This window comes from Equus asinus, chromosome 3 (genome assembly GCF_041296235.1).
Source record: "Equus asinus isolate D_3611 breed Donkey chromosome 3, EquAss-T2T_v2, whole genome shotgun sequence".
In the NCBI taxonomy this organism is placed as follows: Eukaryota; Metazoa; Chordata; class Mammalia; order Perissodactyla; family Equidae; genus Equus; species Equus asinus.
In genome coordinates, this window is record NC_091792.1 from 96018720 (window position 1) to 96040000 (window position 21281).

The following is a 21281-nucleotide window of genomic DNA, read 5'->3' on the forward strand; positions in this document are numbered from 1 at the left end:
ACGGAGGAGGATAGGTAGGCGAAGTCCAGCCCAGACGGCTGGGTCAGCAAAAGCTGCCATTTTAGAACTTCCTCATCCCCAGAGGCTGGCCTGCAAGTACTAACTGAAGCCCTCTATCTGTCTACATAGACGTCAGTCTGTTTATCTCGGCTGCAGAAGAGTGGCAATCTCTGGCTCACTGCTTATTAATGCCCTCCAGTTATCCATCCTTGAGAGCGAGCTCATTTGTTTCCAACTTTTTTTGAAAAACTTGCAAAGCCAGTTGGAACAAGTAAGCTTCTGGATGCCACATTCCTGGAGCATGGCTTTTCTTTTGAGTCCAGGGACCTGACTGCAAACATTTTTGCCTTTTAGTCTGTCTGGTACTTTAAAGAAGAAGGAAGAGAGTTCATGCAGGCTAAGTTCCTGTTAGGACTGGAATTGCTAGACTTTCAAGTCCTCTTCTGACTCCAATATATATACTGAAGAGATATATACATATACATATGTATAAAATATATAACATATATATAGAATATATTGAGTATTTATACATTGATATAATATTGTGGTACAAGAAATATATTTGGTCTTTGACTCCAGTTCCTGGCACGAAGTTCCCAAAACCCTTGGAATTTCCTGAGTGATAGGAGTGTCTTTTGTCATTCATAAGGAGTCCCTTTTGAGCTCATCAGAGTTCATGTTGATGAGGGGACTTTTGGAAAGCTCTGAAGGATGGGGGTTGGTTGCCAGAGGTATCAACTATGTGATTAGAGGGTTGAAACTTTCAGCCGGGCTCCCCCCCTCCCCCAGGGAGTTGAGAGGGGCTAGAGGTTGAATCAATCACCAACGGCCAGGGATTTAATCAATCACACCTACGTAATGAACCCTCCATGAAAATCCAGAAGGACAGGGTTCAGAGGCTTTAGGGTTGAACAGGTGGAGGTGCGGGGAGAGTGGTGCATGCCCAGGGAGGGCATGGAAGCTGCATGCCCCTTCCCACATACCTTGCCCTATTTATTTCTTCTATTGGGCTGTTCCTCAGTTATGTCCTTTTATAATAAACCAGTACTCCAGTAAATAAAATGTTTTCCTGAATTCTGTTAGCTGTTCTAGCAAATTAACGGAGGAAGGCCCCTTGGGAACCTCCCATCTATAGTGCATCTCTAGCTGGCACATCAGAACCACACTAACAACTGGACTTTGCGGTTGGTTTTTGAAGTTGGGGAGGGGCAGTCTTGTGGAACTGAGCCCCTAACCTGTGGGATCTGATGCTATCTCCAGATAAATGCTGCCAGAATTGAGTTAGGTATAGGACACCTAGATGGTGTCCCAGAATTGTTTGATGTGTGGAAAACTCTCATCTCTGGTGTCAGAAGTGAAGTAGTGCTGTAGCAGAGTATCGAGAGTAAACACATACAAGAGCAAGTGTGCTTTCTTCTTTACAAATACGTAGTAAAATTTCCCGTGCCTTGATCCTGCTGTCTGCAATTGGTGAACAAGTTACCAGCTAGTTTTGTAGAATTATCAAGGACCACTCCCTCACCACCACCATTGGAGACTCAAGATATCACAGAATCACTGTTATAAGTGTTTTTTAAAGACTAACCCAATTCCCCAGAACACTACAAACCAGATGAGTGACTCGCCACGGTCACTCATTAAGTGGTTAACGGACTAATACATGTAAAGTGCCCGGCACACAGCGCAGTCCAGGACTTGGCTATGATTAAGCGCGCCCATCTGTCCTAGCTGCAGGCTCTCAGCATCCCACACGCCCGCCGCCTCTCGATTATTCAACTCCTTTAACAGCCTGTCAAATTTTAAGTTTTCACTTGTGTAAGGAACGCCCCTTAACTCTGAGTACAGTTTTAATTTACATTCCTGGGTTCGACTCCTTGGTGCTTTTTAGCTTTAAAAAGGAAACACCTGCCTGCAAAACAATATTTTGGGCTTAGGCTTTTCACTCTTTTTTGTACAAGTGTTCTGCACTCATCTTTTTCGTTTATTGAGAAAGCTGATAATAGGAATTCATTTTACTCGAACTATCGCGAGGACGCCGTTGCACTGTAAAGCGACCACAATACTCCCCGGGTCACGATACCGAAAGCCTCCGGCCACGCCGCCGCTGGACCTGGTGGGCGGGATCAGACGTCCCGCTGACGTCACTGCACACGCCTGCGGCACCTGACGCTCGGGGATGACGTCAGGCCCGCGCTAGGGCATGCCCTCCGAAGCGCCATGCTGGGCGCGGGCGGCGCGGGGCTGGCGAGGGGCCTGAGGGCTGTGACGCAAGCGTGGCTGCGGGGCTCGCGCGGGCGGTCAGTGGTTCTGGCGCGCGCAGCGGGGCCTCCCGGCACTGGGGACTCGCGGCGCAGGGCCGGGCCGGGGCCGGGCGGGCGTGGGCTCAGCCTGTCGGCCGCGGCGGTCGTGGAGGCGGCGCCCCGCCCTGTGCAGCCCTACCTGAGGCTCATGCGGCTGGACAAGCCAATCGGTGAGTGCGGGCGGGCGGGATGGAAGGGAAAGTCCGACAATCAGGGCTCGCTGCGACGCGCGGGGACCCTCGAGACACCAGACCGGGCATCTCCGGGGTCACCCTCTGTATTTCACACCCCTCTAAATCCTAAGCGCCCGAGGCCGGCCCAGATTCGCTTATTCCACAGTCATGGTTTACATAGTGCGTCGAGCGGAAATTCCCTGCTCGTGTCTCTGCACTTGCACAGATTTACGGCATTGAAGCACTTCCATATTCATTATGTTTGATCCTTCCCATAATTCTGTAACGCTCCCAAAGCAAAGAATTAAGACCGTAAAGACGCCGAGGGTCTTCCGCAGAGCCAGACCAGATGAACCTAGTGGGTTTTTTAAAGTTTTTTTTCCCCCCCTTTTTCTCCCCAAAGCGCCCCGGTACATAGTTGAATATTTTTAGTTGTGCGTCCTTCTACTTGTGGCATGTGGGATGCTGCCTCAGCATGGCTTGATCAGCGGTGCCATGTCCACGCCCAGGATCCAAACCGGTGAAACCTTGGGCCGCCAAAGCAGAGAGAGCAACTTAAGCACTTGGGCACCGGCAGGACCCCGCAACCTAGTGTTTTGATGCTGAGTTCCAGTTCTTTGCCCTGCACAACTCGTGCCACGAAGATTTAATTCGATTGAATGCACGGTGCAGCGCTGATGGACTGCCTGTCAGCTCACCATCGTCTCCTAAGGGAGGATTTCCCTGACCTTCCGCATTTAAGAGAATACCTATCGCCTCACTCGCTCTTTATCTTCCATTTTTCTCCATTGTGCTCACCCCTAACGATCTGATGCAATTTTGGTCAATAAATTCCAATATGAGCTCCACATATATGGGGACTTTTCTATCTAGTGCCTAAAACAGAGCCTCGCAGTAGGGTTATGAACTTGTAAATTCCTACAACATCGTCTGGCCTTAGGGAGAGAAAGAACTCTGCAAACTCCCTTCTTTGGAGGAACTCCTGGTCTGCTTGAAAAAGAGACTGTCGGGTAAGCTAGGACAGTATGGGATCAAATGTAAGTGCTATAGGTGGCGAGTGCTGCAGGAAAAAGAGTAATTACTGTGGATCCCCATTGCTAGAAAAAGATTCAAGAACAAATTGAACCTCAAAGAACAGGTGGATTTTGCAGAGGAAAGAAGAGAACTTGATTGGTGGGGGAGATATTTTTGCAAAGACCCAAGGGTGGAGTGTTGGGACATTAAGGATCTAAGGTGATGTGGAACTCCAGGTCGGTGTAGAAAACAGTGAGTCGAGGCCGGATAAGAGCTGGACTGAAGAGTGGACAGTGGGGAGGGAGGAGTAGAGACTGAACTCCAGTTAACCTGGATGATGGCGTTTGCCATCGCAGCGCATGGAGGTGCATTCAAATACCAGGATATGTTCCCTCCACCTTTGCCCAGCGAAGGCCCCAAATGAGACCTTGTTTTTGGTGTTCTGGGTTTAGACACTACCTATTTGGGGTCAGAGCACTGAGAGATATAACAATCAGCAGTTAAAGTTTAAAAGCAAGTTAAATGATAGGCACAGACCTGCCACCATGACCCCTTGCATTTTGGGGCCAGATACAAGTTGATAGGCATAAATGTCTCAGCCCAGTTCTAATCTGAAAGCTAATTATAATTCTGTTCTTGGGATCTGTGTCATGGTGCTGCAGTGTAGGCTTACAGGCATCTAAGATGGATCAGTAGCTGCTATTATTCCCGTTTCCGTAAATCTCTGGCTTCCCCCTTAATGGCTAGACCACCCCACCACACGGTGAGAGGCTACTGAGGGGTTACGAGTAAAGCTCTGCAGCCGGAGTCTCCGCTCTGCCCATTTGAGGGACCTTGGTTAAGTTACTAGACCTCTCTGGGCCTTTGTTTCTCATCTATAAAATGAAGATCCTAATAATACTGACTTTATATTGTTGTCATGAGAATTCATTAATATATGTCAAGTCCTTAGAACAGTGCCTGATGTAATAAGTGCTCAAGAATGTTAGCTGTTATTACTTGAGAAGTGGGAATTGGAGAAGATCAGGTTAGTAATTATGTATGTTGGGGCCAGCCCCGTGGCTGAGTGGTTAAGTTCGTGCACTCCGCTGCAGCGGCCCAGGGTTTTGCTGGTTCGGATCCTGGGCGCCGACGTGGCACTGCTCATCAAGCTGTGCTGAGGTGGCGTCCCACATGCCACAGCTAGAGGGACCCACAGGTAAGAATATACAACTATGTATCGGGGGGCTTTGGGGAGAAAAAGGAAAAATAAAATCTTAAAAAAGTAATAATAATAATTATGTATGTTAAGATACCAGCCTGCATGCTTTGGTTCTAAATAAGGTGATGATTGCAGGATTTTTCAGACAATTTATTAATAATACTGTGTTACTATTCATTCAGCATTATTTTGAGCCCCTACTGTATGTCAGGAACAATATATTGACAGTAGTAGAATTCCAGGTTTGATATTTCTTTTTTTTTTTTTGAGGAAGGTTAGCCCTGAGCTAACTACTGCCAATCCCCCTCTTTTTTGCTGAGGAGTCCTTGCCCTGGGCTAACATCCATGCTCATCTTCCTCTACTTTATATGTGGGATGCCTACTACAGCATGGCGTGCCAAGTGGTGCCGTGTCCACACCCTGGATCCGAACCGGCATACCCCAGGCTGCCAGGAAGTAGAACGTGCGAACTTAACCGCTATGCCACGGGGCCAGCCCCTCTTTTTTTTTTTTATTTTAAAGATTTTATTTTTCCTTTTTCTCCCAAAGGCCCCCGGTACATAGTTGTGTATTTTTAGTTGTGGGTCCTTCCAGTTGTGTCATGTGGGATGCTGCCTCAGCATGGCTTGATGAGCAATGCTGTGTCTGCACCCAGGATTCGAACTGGCGAAACCCTGGGCTGCTGAAGCAGAGCGCACAAACTTAACCACTCTGCCACGGGGCAGGCCCCTAATATTTCTTTTCTTTTTTTAAAAAAATTATTATTTTTTTTTTTTTTGAGGAAGATTAGCCTTGAGCTAATATCTGCTGCCAACCCTCCTCTTTTTGCTGAGGAAGATTGGCCCTGAGTTAACACGTGTGCCCATTTTCCTCTACTTTGTATGTGGGACGCCTGTCACAGCATGGCTTGATGAGTGGTGCTAGGTCCATGCCTGGGATCTGAACTGGCAAACCCCAGGCCACTGAAGCAGAGCATGTGAACTTAACGGCTGTGCCACTGGGCTGGCCCTGATATTTTTTGATTTATATTCTTTTGTGGGGTAATTTTATGTTCATAGTTTTATTTTGTTGAAAGTTGATCAGTTATTTTCATAACCAAAGTGGGTTTCATTGTTTTTCAGAATGGATTACTTCTTTCAACCAGGTCACAAACTACTACATTATTTTAGGAAGTTTCAGCAGGTGGCAGTCTTTCCACTAAATTGGTGGTGTAATTTTTGTTTTATTGCATCTGTGGGTGATTATGTTGTCTTAAAAATAACGTATAATTAGCCAGTGAATCTTAGACTCACTTTCCGCAGGTTTGTTGGTCTGTTCATCACCTCTCAGAACTTGCTTATTTTGTTTCATCTCCCAGAAAGTTTTTCCTTGTTCTACAGTAAACGTTTCTTTCCGAAACCTATTTGTATCCTCGCCACCTCTGCCTCTTTCTTCACAGAAGAGAACTTAGTGAAAGTGTCATAGGGAAGAAAGAAAAAAATGTTACTGAGAATCAGGAGGGCCAAAGCACCAGAAGAACTTAAGCACCCGTAGAAATTTCGATATGCAGAGTGATAGCACTGGCCTTAGGACACGGTGGACTGGAGCCAGAGCACCTGGGTTTGAGTTGCAGCTCTGCCACTTTTTGCCTGTGTGGCCTCAGGCAAATTACTTCTCTCTGCGTCAGTTTCTGTACTTGTTAATACAAGGTATAATATACCTTTTATTATACACGGTATAATAAAATTAGTGCTTGTCTCCTAGGTTTCTTGTGAGAGTTGTGTTATGTTCCTGCACCTAGTGCATAGGAAGCACTGTGTATTTGTTGTTATTGTTTTCGTCATCACCCTCATCTTTAATCCTAACAACTCTGAGAGGTAGATAGCTTTCCCCTCATTGATAGATGAGGAAGATTGAGCCCTTGAGGAAGTTTAATATGCTTTAGTGTCTGGCATCATTCCACTTTCTAGTGGCAGACCTGGAACTGGAAGTCTGACTTTCCCCTTCGCTGCGGGAACCCTCTCCATCTCTAGAGGCGCCCCTCACACTCCTACCTGTGAGTGTGGTACCTGTATACAGGCTTGAAGGAAGTTTTGCTCCTGACACACAGTGGTATAGGTAGTTACACGTTTTTCTCTCTAGAATTCTCTTTTAATGGAACCTTCAGTTCTGATGGCACCAGACAGTGACGCCTGTGAAGTGGTGTTTTCTTTTCTTTTAGGGCAGGATTGTGCTCCTCTGTCCCCCTGAGCTGTAGTTGTAGGTCCAGGGAAAATGAAGTAGTTAAACCCATCCTGTTTTACTTAGCCTCTCCATGCATCTGTTTCCTCATGTGTAAAATAGGAATAATACTAGTGTGTGTTGAGGATTAAGTGAGTTTATACGTGTAAAGCATTCGGAACACTGCCTGACGTTTCACGAGCGTTCAGTGAGTGTTAGCTGTTGTTGTTACTGTTTTGGATGGGATGCAGTGAATCTGGGTCTCTGGGACAGCCTGCATTCAGGTCTGGACTGCCCCCTTCTCGTTTTCAGCCTCTCCTTGCCTTTTCTGCTGTGTGGGTTACACTCCATTTGGGAAAGCCTCCCTGAACCCTCCCCACTCCCTTTCCGGTTAGCTGGGTGGCACTGCATCATGCCTTTATAGGACCTGGTACTTGCCCTCTTGCCAAATTGATGTATTTTATTGTTATTGTTTGTTTAACTGTGTTTCTTCCTGTTCATTTTTAAGCTGTATAGGCAGAAACCAGCCTCTCCTAGTCACCATTGTGTTCCCAGTTCCTAGCACAGCCCTGGCACAAAGTACGTGCTTTATAAATATTTGTAAATGAATAAGGTTTAAGCTTAATGAACCTTAAACATGATTATAAGGACTTTGTCATTTGACCATTTTTGTACTGGATCTGATCTTTCTTTAGCCACATGTCCTTTTTCTCTTATTTTGCTAAAGAAAGCTCCGAATTTATCTAATAGACTCTATATCCAAACATTTCTGGAAAGACTTTCTTTTGAAAGTGGAATATCTACTAAAGTTCGCGTGTGAAGTCTCCTGTTTGTCCAGTCTATTTGGTTTTTGCTTCATTTCATCTAGTTTATGGGCTAAGTACCAAGAACTAGCCCCGTTTGTGCATGTAGCTGCAAAATATTAATATAGGTCAGTATCCTCCCTCCCTCAAGCCCATTAACAACAGTAAAGGAAGTTGTATTAGCTTTTTTTGAGTAGGCAGTACATGCACTTGATAAAAAATTCGGAAGGTACAAGGCTGTAGAGTGAAAACAGAGTCTGCCACCGCTGTCTCCCAGCCACCTCCTTCCCCTTCCCAGAGGCAGCTATTAGCAGTGTATCCAGTGTATCCCTCCTGACGTGGTCTGTGAACGTCCCAACATTCAGATGTCAGTGTTTTTTTATATATGTGTAAATGTGCATATATACACACACGTGTATATATATGGTCAGAATTTTCAGCTTGTCCTCCATCCAGGTTGGACCGTTCTGTAACCTCATCAGAAGCACACGAGTTCTGACTCCCCAGGGTGTGTTGTCACACTTTGCGTTTTGCCAATCTCATAGGTGAAAAATGTTATCTCAATGTAATTTTAAGTGTATTTCTCAAAGTTGAGTATCTTTTCATGTGTGTAAGAGCCATTTGTAGTTCTTTTTCTGTGACCTTCTATTATGTTTTTGTCCATTTTTCAATTGGACTATTGATCTCTTCAGTTTCTAGGAACCCTACATGTTAGGGAGACTAGTCCTTTGTAATATGAGTTGAAATTTATTTTTCTGGTTTTGTCATGTGTTTTTGACTTTGTGTTACTTCTTTGGGATGTGGTGTTAAAAAACAAATGAAGACGGTTAACTAACTTGAATTTGTCCCTTTTTTGTCTTTTTTTTTTTTTTTTGCTTAGGAACCTGGCTGCTGTATCTGCCATGTACCTGGAGCATTGGTTTGGCCGCTGAACCAGGTTGTTTTCCAGATTGGTACATGTTATCCCTCTTTGGCACTGGGGCTGTTCTGATGCGTGGAGCCGGCTGCACCATTAATGACATGTGGGACCGGGACTACGATAAAAAGGTAGTTTGATCCTGGAAAGGAACAGAGGGGCTTCTCTCAATTCTGCAGAGTAATGTGGTGGCATCATTTCTGAAGGCCACGTAAAGCAGCGTGGTCATTTAGCGTCCTCACTGAAATCCAGCGTCAGAGGCGCGGGATCAGGTGCATAGCTGGTGTTGCAGAGTGCCGTGTCCTTCGTTTCGCAACCAAGAGCGGCCATGGGGACAAGGTGTGTCCTTCACTTGTACAAAATAAATTTGAATTTAAAAGGCTGGGGCTGAGGATGTTAGGAGTGAAGGTGAAAAATCCATCCTGAACTTTAGGTGTCCAAAAGACCTGTCATCCATTCCTTTGAGATATATATTGGAGTCCTAACTATTGTTATGTAAATCAAATCTTAATTTAAATGAACCAAGGCAGCCCCATTAACATTTGCTATAGTTATTTCTTTAGAAACATAATTTTATTTTTCTCTCCTTAGAAAAAAGATGCACGTTTATTCTGAAAAATTCAGGCAGTACAGAAATAGAAAGTTCAGGGTCCGGCTCGGTGGCACAGTGGTTAAGTTCAAATGTTCCGCTTCTTGGCGGCCTGGGGTTCGCTGGTTCGGATCCTGGGTGCAGACATGGCGCCGCTTGGCATGCCATGCTGTGGTAGGCGTCCCATGTATAAAGGAGTCTTCCTCAGCAAAAAGAGGAGGATTGGCAGTAGTTAGCTCAGGGCTAATCTTCCTCAAAAAAAAAAAAAACAAGTTCTCCTTATGCCCTCCCCAAACCCCAGAGAGAATTTCAGTTTACAGTTTACATCATATTCCTCTGGATTATTTTCTATGCATATTCTAATGCAGTGTATAATTTTTTTATTTTTATTTTTTTTGTGAGCAAGATTATCACTGAGCTAACATCTGTACCAATCTTCCTCTATTTTGTATGTGGGATGCCACCACAGCATGGCTTGGTAAGTGATGTGTAGGTCCATGCCCAGGATTTGAACTGGCAAACCCCGGGCCACCAAAGTGGAGCACGTAAACTTAGCCACTGCGCCACCAGTAAGCCCTCTATAATTATTTTTTTGTACCTCAACAAACATTAGGGTACGTTAATGGCTCAGGGTTTTGCTTAATATGTTAGATGGTAAGTAAATTGCTAATACATTAAATGATGTCAGTTGCTCTTAGGATATATTGATTAAGTGTGTTTAGTTGATGTGTATAATCTATCAGCCATGTGATAAACATTAGGTCCATAAACATTGAAATAATCTCAATGCACAGCTAAACAATTTGGTTTTGTAAGCTGTGAGTGTTCTGATTTCATAAAAACCACATAGAATATGTTTCGATCACTATGTGACATCATTTTTAGTCTTTTGATGGAGTGCTTGTTTATTGTCAGCTTTCAAATTTAGCTAGTTTCATATCACTGTGCTGAAGAGGCAGTGTGACCTTGTGGTTAGAGTGTGGTCAGTGGGACTAGACTGACTGTACTACCTAGTGGCTGTGACTTTGCAAAGTTACTTAGCGTCTCTGCCTCAGTTTCCTAAAACTTAGAAATGGCAGGAATTTCTGAGGGTTGTTAGAAGGATTCAGTGATGTGATGCCTGTATAGCTCTTAGAATGGTGGCACTTTGGAAACATGCAAATACCAGCTGGAATAATCACAATATCCTGAAACAAATATAGGAGCATAAGTATTTTTTCCAGTTGAAACTATAGGGACCAAATCAGGGATAAAAAGTCCAGTTCCAGCACTCTAACTAAGATGAGTCATTATAGTTTTTGGCAGACCTTTTTATTGCATGGTGAAGCATGCTATGAATTGGGTCAGCAAATTTTTTTTTGTAAAGGACTAGATAGTTAATATTTTAGGGTTTGTGGGCCGTACCATCTTTCTTGCAACTACTCAACTCTGTTGGAGTGTGAAAGCAGTCTTAAGCAATAGGTAGACAAATGGATATGGCTCTGTTTCAATAAAACTTTATTTATGGACACTGAAATTTAAATTTCCTGTTATTTTCATGTGTCACAATACGTTACTCTTTTTTAAACTTATTTTCAACTATCTAAGAAGTACGAACCATTCTTAGCTCATGGGCTGTACCAGATCAGGCAGGAGGCTGGATTTGGCCCACAGACCATAGCTTGCTAACCCTTGGTATAAAGTGTAGAAAAATATGTTATATTAAAAATAGATAGCATTTATTGTATGCTTATCTGCTTCAGACACTGCATTCGCTGTATAAAGTAGTGCTATTATTACCTCTTCCTCTCTCTGTTTTTCCTTTAACAAGTAAGTACCGTAAGTCCGAGAGAGGTTATGTAATTTGCCAAAATTCACACAGCCAGTAAGTAATGGAATTGGATTCAAATCCTGGGTTCTTTGGTCCCAGATCCTGAGTTCTTCTAGCAATGTTGAACATTTTGGTTATGTTCTTTATTTGTGGTTAAGTTTAGAATAATCACGTTTCATGATCTCTTGGAAGGAAAAGAAAAATTAATATATGTTATTTGTCCACATGAACAATTTGTCTATTTATATTCTTACAGTGAGTTTGCCCTTTATATTTGGGTAGAGTTCATGTAAGATTACAAACCCATTCCTAAATAGCTGGTGAAAGCACTCCCACTTGCACACCCGGATAATCTGTCTTTGTTCACATCTGATTTCTGAGTGTAGTGCTTCCCACACTCAAAATATGCATGTGATATCACCCTTATCCAACATCCACTGCAATTTCCTCTTTCCTGGGGATCCTCATTATTGTCCCTCTTTTCTCTATAGAAATTGAACATACACTTGCTACACTAGGTAGCTAAATCGCTAGATAAGGAAGTTGCTTTATTTTGTTTATTTGGAGATGAGGATGGGAGATGGACATAAAGCAGAATGAGTAGTGAGAATTTGTAATCTTTTCAAAGCTATTTTAAATACGGAGTTTTGATTCTTGGCAGTACTTCCAATGTTGATGTCACCTTTTATTCATATATCTGCCGTAGTGCCTACCATGGGCCAGACTCTTGATTAAAAGTTTAAATGAATGATGGAGCCATCTCATGAGGCTAAGGGATCTGTTTTTATGTGTTAAGGTTACAAGAACAGCCAATCGCCCTATCGCTGCTGGAGACATTTCAACTTTTCGATCGTTTGTTTTTCTCGGAGGTCAGCTGACCTTGGCGCTGGGCGTTCTTCTGTGTCTGAATTACTACAGGTATAGTAAATGTGTTTTTCATAATTGTGTGTAAAATGTCTCCTTCGGAAGGGAGGTAGTAGGAATAAAATAAAATTGAAATATCTTTATCCCAAAGTTGTTTATTGGCTACCTATGGAGCATCTAAGGTGGCAAGTATAAACGAGCCACCACACATTGTAAGATCAAGATGGCTGTCCGCCAAAGGAATGGAGAGATCAGCTTTTAGTTTATTCTGAACCACCTTCAGTATCTGCAGTACATGTTCCCGAAGGGACGCAGGCACTTCCATGGGTTTTCTAGATGCATGCATGGGTGTGTGATGTATACACCCATCTGTATAACTTTATTTATCCTGACAGTATGGCTGGAGTAGATGGAAGCAGAAGTGATTATACTCATTTTGCATAAATAGGAACCAGGTTTCTCCCAGAGTCATATTCCTAATTAATGACAGAAGAAAAAAGTGGAAGAACGCATTCCTGAATCTCTTAAACAGGGACAAAATTAAACTTCTGTGCTTCAGATGGCTGCTTACAAAGTGCTTCAATAAGATAGAAAAGAGGAGGAGGTCAGCAAATAAGCGTGACTTTATAGTAGTTAGGCTTAATTGTATATCTTGCCCTGCAAGCGTCAGTCTCGTGAACACACTTGGGGAGGTGGTTCCCGGAGGGGCGGTGTTAGGTGAGTTTTGAGGTACCCAAGCACGTCTTGTGTTATCCTCCTTGTGTAGGCGCTTGGGGACCTTATCCTCTTCTAGAGAAATAACACCCCTTTGTGCGTGTAGGGAGGGAATCTTGACTCTAATTTTCTGTTAGGAAGTCTCATTGCTAGCTGTCTTGATGTTGGTTTTTTTGTTTGTTTGTTTGTTTGAGGAAGATTAGCCCTGAGCTAACTATTGCCAATCCTCCTCTTTTTCCTGAGGAAGCCTGGCCCTGAGCTAACATCCATGCCCATCTTCCTCCACTTTATATGTGGGACCCTTACCACAGTATGGCATGCCAAGCAGTGGCATGTCTGCACCTGGGATCCGCACTGGTGAACCCTGGGCCGCCAAGAAGCGGAACGTGCCAACTTAACCGCTCTGCCACCGGGCTGACCCCTGTCTTGATATTTGAAAAGAAAATTAGGAGAGGCAGTAGTGTGTGGCGGCTGACAGGTTGGACACTCGAGCCAGGCTGCCTTAGGTTTGAATCCCGGCCCTGCGCCTGACTAGCTGCGTGGCAGTTGGCAGATTACTTCATCTCTTTGTGCTTTAATTTCGTCATCTGCAAAACACAAGTAGAATAAAACTACCTGCCTCTGAGGGCTGTGGTGAAGATGATAATGAGTTAACTTATGTAAGGCAGTTGGAACGGTGCCTGATACACGAAAGCCTACGTATGTGAGCTGTTGTTATTTGGCCTGGTGGTTTTGTAACACTTTAGATATTTTCTAATTATCTTTTATCCTAATCAATGTCCAGGAAGAGAATTTTACATAACAAAAGCTGTAATTTAAGATAAATCATTTTCTAATTAGTGTTGCTACTGTTGTCTCATTTAGCGATTTCTAAGAGATGGTGATGTTAATCTTTCTAATGGTTTTTCTTGGTTTCAGTGTAGCTCTGGGAGCAGCATCCCTACTGCTCGTCATCACCTACCCGCTGATGAAAAGAGTTACATACTGGCCTCAGTTAGCCTTGGGTGAGCTTGAAATAACTGTAAGAATTTCCTTCAATATCCTCAAACTGTACTTTTATATATAATATCATACATATGTATATAATGTGGCAGAGAAAATGTCAAGTCAGTTATGACATTTTCTTATTATAAAGGAGGGCAGTTAGCCATTTTTATTGTCTAAGAAATCTCGCTTATTTATTTATTTGAGGAAGATTAGCCCTGAGCTAACATCTGCCACCAATCCTCCTCTTTTTGCTGAGGAAGACTGGCCCTGAGCTAACATCTGTGCCCATCTTCCTCTACTTTATATGTGGGATACCCACCACAGCATGGCGTGCCAAGCGGTACCATGTCCGCACCTGGGATCCGAACTGGCAAACCTGGGGCCACCGAAGCAGAACGTGCGCACTTAACCACTGCGCCACCGGGCCGGCCCCTCACATATTTATTAAGATTATCGTCATTATTTTCTGAAATGTTCTTTTAAAAATCTAGCTATATCACAAAGAAAAAAGTTAGCTGCCCTGACCCTGCCTTCACCTGGATGCCCTGAAGCCCTGCGAGATGGCAGTAGAAAGCATTCGCCACAGGAGAACAGGGGTTAGAGAATACAGTCACTCAGACAGAGCCCTTTCTGTGGAGACTTCCTTGGGCCTCCCGGGAAAAAATTAGTCCATCTCTCCTCTGGGCTCCCGTCGCTCTCTGCCGTGGGATGGGATGTGGCGCTTAGTCATGTCAAGAGCATTAATTCAACAAGATGTGGAGGGCCTCTCTGTCGCCATTAATAAACCGTCTGCCTACAAAGCACAGCATCCTTCACATATGGGTGGCCCGGCATCTAACATAGCACTTGGTACGTTGCTATGTACCAATAAATAATTTGTTAATAGGAAGATAGACAGCTGGGTAAGTCAAAATCTATTGGAAAAATGTCCACTCCTAGTTGTTTCTGTTCTACTCCTAGAATAATCCTAGAGCTATTCTAGTTCTTTGAACTATTTTTTCAGTAAATAAAAGAAGAACCAAAAGAGACTCCAAGAAATTGATGCGAGCCTGACTTGTGGGACAGTTGTGGTGGAATGTTTATCTTTTTCCAAAGTCCTCTCGTTCAATGTTTCGTTTCTTTTCATTATTAAAAAAATAGAACATTATAGTCTCAACTGATCTGGGAATCTTTTGGTAAAAGGAAGATAAGCATTTCCTATCTGTAAGATAATATTAAGAAAGCTGGTATATTTACTTCAAATATTTATTGAACCCCTGACTTTTACTTTGTGCCGGGAATCCCACCAGGTACGAGGAAAATGAAAATGGCTAAAACACTTGCACCACCTTGAAGGAGCCAGAGGAGACAGCAGGAGAGCAGGTCATTGCAGTGCAGTGTATTGCCACGCGTGGGTGCTGTGGGACCACAACGGAAGGCACTTCCTCAGTTGAGGAGTGGAAGTAGGCAATGTAGGAGGAGAAAAGGGGTTTCTAAGAAAGGGCGTTGGGGACCCATTGAGTTTGAGGGAGCTGAGGGGCCTGCAGGTGGAGTGTCCAGCAGGCAGGTCAGCATCTGGTCTGAAGCTTAGAGAGTGATGAGGCTTGTGCATAGAGATTTAGGGTTGTCAGCATGCAGATGTCTGTTCACAGTTCTTAGAGAGGATGGGCTTATAGGATAAATAGTGTTCCCGTCTGTACTGCTGTTTCTGTGGCTTGTCAGGAGGTCAGGTGGTGATGGGTTTGACTCGGATAGGTCGAGGTGGAGACCCCAGCAGCTACTGTGTGTTGGCTCTGCCGGGCACCGCACTAGGTAGGATCCGTGTTCTGAAACCTCCTGTTTATCCGGGGAGTATTATTCTTTCTATTAGCTGTGTTATTTTATTGTTAATTGACTTCTCTGAGCCTGTTTTCCTTTTTTGTAAAATGTAGCTAATAACTACCACCGAGAGTTGGGAGAATGTAAGGAAGAAGCATTGTAGAAAATAGTGCACACAGAGCCCAGTGGTCCATAGCAAGCACCTGCCCCACGCTGATGCCCCTCTCCTGCCTGCGGGCGTTCTGGACTTTGTTTAGACTCTCCCTCTCCTTCTGTTCACTGATTGCAGGGTTGGCTTTTAACTGGGGAGCGTTACTCGGATGGTCTGCTGTCAAGGGCTCCTGTGATCCGTCTGTTTGCCTGCCTCTTTATTTTTCTGGAATTATGTGGACTCTAATATATGATACTATCTATGCCCATCAGGTAAAGAAATGATAATCTTTTTTTCTTAACTTTGGTTTAGTAGTTGTTGTTGCTTAAGAACTTTAAGAACCAAATTGAAATGAAAGTGTTGTTTTCTAAAAAGAAAAACACTTCTGTGGCGCCAACAGGATATTTTTCTTTCTTGTGTATGTGTATTTACCAAAGAGATCAACTCATTTATTTAATTTTCAAGCATTTAAATAGTATTTACTATACGCCAGACACTATTTTAAATACCTTGCAACTAATTGAATCCTCCTAACTATCTGTAAGGAAGGTACTTTGATTATCCTCACTTTACAGATGAAGTGGTGTGTGGAGAGTAACTTGTCCCTGTCACACGGTTAGTGGTGACAGAGCTGGGACTCAAACCCAGACGGTCTTCAGAGTCTGTGCTCTTAACTGCGACCCTCTGCTACCCCTCTGTGGAGGCCTCTAAATCACTGTACCAGGCAGCTTTTTTACCTATTTTTTGTCATTGTCTCTTTAACACTGCAGAATAGTCCATTGACTTACTATGCCATAATTTTTTTTAAAGTGAACAGCTTGTCTATTTTGGTCATTTAAGTTCTGAGTTTTTGCGATTAAAAATAATATGTTTTAATCACTAATGTCTTTATGAATATGAGTTTTTTGGGTAAATTTTTAGGAGTGGTATTACTTAGTTAAAGGATATAAATGTGTTTATAGCTTTTGATGTTGCCTTTTTCATAAGTTTAATAAAAATCTTTTTTTGCTTTTCTGGGTTTATGTTCTTAATTTTCCTTTTACATTTAGAACTTTAAAAAAAGATTTTTCTCAGTATTTTACTGAAATATGACTATGTATTCTCAACCATTTACTTAAAGAATATGTCCTGATTTAGTGAACTTTTTTTTTTTTTTTTTGGTGAGGAAGATTGGCCCTGAGTTAATGTCTGTTGCCAATCTTCCTCTTTTGCTTGGGGAAGATTGTCCTTGAGCTAACATCTGTGCCAGTCCTCCTCTATTTTGTATGTGGGATGCCGCCATAGCATGGCTTGATAAGTGGTGTGTCTGTCCATGCCCGGGGTCCGAACCTGCAAACCCCAGGCTGCCAAAGCAGAGTGCGTGAACTTAACCATATACCAGCAGGCCAGCCCCTGATTTAGTGAAATTTTTTCCTAATATTTCTTTCTGGATTTCCTTCTGCTTTCTTTCGTTAACCTTTTTCCCCTACTCCATTTGTATTATGAAAATGTTTGCCGGATCTGATTTCCTGAAGTGAAACTTGACTGACAGTTTAGAAGAGATGCCTATACTTTTTACAGCAATGGCTGGAACCAGTGGTCAGGATAACTGTACTCCAGTTAGATTAACTTCTTCAGTAAAACACCACTGACACTTCAGTAAAGTACTGACTGACACTTTCGTGGTAACATAGTTAAAGACACTGTTTGCACCCTGAAGGTGGTGCAGTGTGAAAGGAAAAACAGGCACTAACCCCACACTCCGTATTATGTGGATTTGGGACCCTAAACGATAGCTTCTCAGAAGCTTTCTGCCTGCAAGTGGATGCAGAGTTCAGCGTGCAGCCTCTGATATCACACAACCATCATTACAACAGTGTGTGGAAATGCTTACAGATACAGTTGCTGGAGGAGAGCAGTCAGCTAGATGTGAGTGTCTCATCCAGACCCAGCTCTACTTAAACAGAAGGGATCGGATGGGAGAGGCAAGGAATAAATTGAGCTAAAAGTGAAATGTGAGTGGATATGGTTAGGTGGCAAGTGAGCATTTTTCTGCATCTGTTATTTTAGCAAGATTGAAACTAAAATGTGCAGGAAATTGTTGAGTTTGAGAACTCCGAGGTAAGGAGGAGCTATGTAAAGAATTAGATTGAGTTTTACTTCTAATGTAGTAAAAGCAAAGTTGAAAGTCATTACAGGGTTATAAGAAATAGCATGACGTGTATAAATAGAGCTGGGAGAGCATTTTAGCAGTAGCATTCAACTTTGATTTGGTCTGCGCATTGACTATGGATCAACCTGTGTTTCTGAGTTACTGTCATCTTTCACAGCTTATCACACAGATATGCTGTAGCTGCATGTTCTTGAAAAGACAGTTTCTTCTGGAATTAGTGGTGATGGCTGCACAACCTTGCAAATATACTAAAACTACTGAATTGTACACTTCAAAATGGTGAATTTTGAGGCCAGCCCTGTGGCTGAGTGGTTGGGTTCACGCGCTCCACTTCAGCGGCCCAGGGTTTCTCTGGTTCGGATCCTGGGCGAGGACATGGCGCTGCTTGTCAGGCCATGCCTACCACAACCAGAGGCACTCACAACTAGGATATACAACTATGTACTGGGGGGCTTTGGGGAGAAGAAGAAGAAGAAGAAAAAAAAGATTGGCAAAAGTTGTTAGCTCAGGTGCCAATCTTTAAAAAAAAGAAGGAAAATACATGCTAAAAACACGTTTAAAAAAAAAAAGTGAGTTTTATGGTATGTTGATAAAAACCAGACAATCTGTTATTACTTTCTGATGTTAGGATAAGAAGGATGATGCTCTGATTGGCCTTAAGTCCACCGCACTGTGGTTCCGCGAAGACACCAAGCAGTGGCTCAGTGGCTTCAGTGTGGCTATGGTGGGGGCGCTGAGCCTGGTGGGAGTGAGCAGTGAGCAGACCGCGCCCTACTACGCTGCTCTGGCCGCCGTGGGAGCCCATCTGGCTCGCCAGGTTTGACTTTTTTCTTACTGTTTTCTCTTATTTTTCCTTGGTATAAATTATAGAAATTATTTAAAAGAAATGACCTCTGTATTCACCAAGCAAGGTACTTCTAAAAACAAGCAACTTCTTGGCTTGTACTTCCTTAAATGCCCCCTCCCTTGCCCCAACTTGTCATATAAAAAACCTTGCTGTATTTTAGCGAAATAATCTAAAACTAAATCTTATTTTCCTAGAATTACTTCTGATTTATGTCTGGAGACATTTCAACAGTGTGTGAAGGTTGTGGTTGAGTTGAGTTACTGTAAAGGAAACTGGTCATCACAACCGTATTTTTAAAATGTGGGCTTCCAGTGAGCATTCTAGCAAACAAACCATTCCTAGGTGTGGATCCCACTGGCCCTCAGACAGGAAATGCTAACATGTCAGAATTCTGCCCAGAAAGGAGGAAACTGTCATTTCGGGATATTCACCCAGCATCCTAGCCCCAAGAAGTTTATATTGTGAATCCACATTGTTGAGTTTTGTAAAATGAATGAACTAAATCTAATTTTAATTCAGTGGGTTGCTTGTAAACGGACTGTATCGTTGCATCAGTGTTAGTGTTATTTTCTTTGAACGGCATCAGAAGGATGTTAGTGAGCCTGTATTTAGATGATCTGTTTCATACAGGTTATTGCAGGTTACTTATCAGTGTAAGCAAGACTTGCATAACGTGGATGAAGGAAATTAAAACCTGATGTCCATAAAGTAAGCCACCTGCTGTAGCACCTTGACTGTCTTCCTCACTAGGAACGCGGAAAGATAGCAACTGCTGATTCTCCACATTTCACTGCTTTCCTCTTCAGAATTTCTGAGCACCTCCTTTTGGTCGTGACTCTGCTCCATGGGGGTTGTCATCATCAGTTGATTGGTCAGGATAATGGACATTTAGTGGTATTTAAGCACCTGGATATTAGCAGAGGAAGGCAAAAATTATGAGGACAATCACAAACATCAATATTTGGAACCCATTTTATATTCTAAATTGCATTTGTGGTCCTCTGTCTGGTCCTTGACACCATATTTTAAGATGGACATAGCCTTCTAGTATATGAAGAGAAAGCAGATCACGATGATTTTGCATCTACAGGCCACGTTATAAAGAATAGTTGGGAAAATGAGTGATGCTGATGCTCAAGCCTGGAGAAGAGCAAGATGGGGACCTGAGACTTTCTCGATGGCTTTGCAGGGCAGCCGTGGGGAAAAAGCAGCATGTTTGTTCCAGGTCGCCAGCAGCAGGTCTAGGGCACCAGATCCTGTCTCTGTGTGAGGTTGGGAGGGAGAGTACGTGTGTGGGGGTGTGTTGGTTATCATAAATAAACTGGGGAGGGGTCACTGCTGGCGGTTAGTGGGTGAGGGCCAGGGATATTAAATATCCTTCAATGCACTAGACAGCCCTGCACAACAGAGAGTTGTCCTGCCCAAATGTGACTTGTTCTCCTGTTGGGATACCTTGCTCCAAAGAGTGAAGCTAGACCGGAGGGTCGGAGTTGTAGGGAGCAGATTTTGGATAGTCGGTGTGAGGAAGAGCTTTCTAAAGAGAACTGCAGATAGCTCGTGTTGCCTCAGAGCGTTCCTGCAGCCCTCGAGTGGGAGTTCTCAGGGCGCAGCTTAGATGATTCCCAGTGAGAGAGGTGGTCGATTTTTCTACAGTGGGAAACAGTTTGGGGGACATTAAGGGCTTCTATTGCTTAAAATTCTGTAACAAAGTGCTGTTGTCCTCTGTGTATCGATGTGTTTATTTGTGATGCCCAAAAGTCCGTGCTGAGTACTAGTGCCGCCTTGTGTTCTTCTCTTACAGATTTACACTCTAGACATCCACAGACCGGAGGACTGCTGGGATAAATTTACCTCCAACCGAACAGTAGGACTAATAATTTTTTTAGGGATTGTCCTTGGGAATCTTTGGAAACAAAAGAAGACAGATGAAACGAAGAAAAAAATAGATTATGTAATAGAAAATTAGCAAATGAAGTTCATGTAGGAATTTTTTAAACAAACTTTTACAAAATACTCTCAGGTCTTGTAAATACGTAATTAGATTTGAATAATCAATCTTACAATGTGTTAAAGAATTAAGAACCAGAAGATGAAGACAGCATATTTGCCTGGATTTTAGTTGAAGTATTTACTAGCAAAATTCTTCCCCTGTCACAGAAACCAGGGACTCTTCAGGATTTGAGATGACCTTGAGTATTGAAGTTGAGGCACTCTTCTGCTCACTATCATTCTCATCTGCACTTTTGGAAATTGTCTGACTTTGGGCACTTTGGAGGAAACCTGGCCGATGTGTATCTCTTCTAAATGAATGTCCCTGCAGGAAAATGCACTCTCTTTTTTGGGGGAAAAGAAAAGCTGCTACGGAAAGTTGGGGTTTATTGTTCTTTATTGTGACCTTTACTCACTGCCAAAAGCTGTAATTCAGGAAACCATTTTGTTTCTTATATTTTAGGAGAATTTAAATAAGTAAATAAAAATTTTTACCTACTATGCTCATACATACTGCTGTTGTTGCCCACCCTGACGTGTATTTGGGAGGCCTCTCTGTGCAGCCCTGTGACCAGAGCGGGCTGGCAGGCAGTCCTCGGGGACTATTTTAATTTCTATTTCTTTTTTATCTTATCTGATTGTAATTTATAGGATAGTGGCACACTGGTTAAAGTGTACTAACTATTTCTTCCCTTGCCTCCTTCAGAGTATTCTCAACACAGCAGCCAGAGTGATTTTCTTAAAGCCTCTGTAGGGTCATGTCCTTCCCCTG

The 21281-nt window shown here is 43.1% G+C and overlaps 1 protein-coding gene across 2 annotated transcripts; it reads left to right on the forward strand.

Annotated features, from left to right (window-relative positions):
* Positions 1 to 2179: 2179 nt before the first annotated feature.
* Positions 2180 to 21010, forward strand: COQ2 (coenzyme Q2, polyprenyltransferase). Of its 2 annotated transcripts, XM_014865186.3 has the most exons (7): positions 2185 to 2473; positions 8574 to 8740; positions 11805 to 11926; positions 13505 to 13590; positions 15660 to 15793; positions 18302 to 18490; positions 20322 to 21010. In XM_014865186.3, the coding sequence occupies exons 1-7, from the start codon at positions 2221 to 2223 to the stop codon at positions 20484 to 20486; spliced, it is 1116 nt and encodes a 371-aa protein (XP_014720672.1). In that variant the 5' UTR covers positions 2185 to 2220; the 3' UTR covers positions 20487 to 21010. The 2 variants fall into 2 exon arrangements, with proteins under 2 accessions (XP_014720675.1, XP_014720672.1); XM_014865189.3 differs by lacking the exon at positions 15660 to 15793 and having other exon boundaries at positions 2180 to 2473; positions 13505 to 13607.
* The last annotated feature ends 271 nt before the right edge of the window (positions 21011 to 21281 follow it).

What these genes read in the sequence shown, in the direction of transcription:
- COQ2 (XM_014865186.3), top strand. Translation starts at nt 2,221, where the DNA reads ATGCTGGGCGCGGGCGGCGCGGGGCTGGCGAGGGGCCTGAGGGCTGTG. An exon ending in ACCGGGACTACGATAAAAAG is followed by an intron (nt 8,741 to 11,804) that starts GTAGTTTGATCC and finishes TTATGTGTTAAG; the next exon opens with GTTACAAGAACAGCCAATCG. An exon ending in CTGGCCTCAGTTAGCCTTGG is followed by an intron (nt 13,591 to 15,659) that starts GTGAGCTTGAAA and finishes CACTGATTGCAG; the next exon opens with GGTTGGCTTTTAACTGGGGA.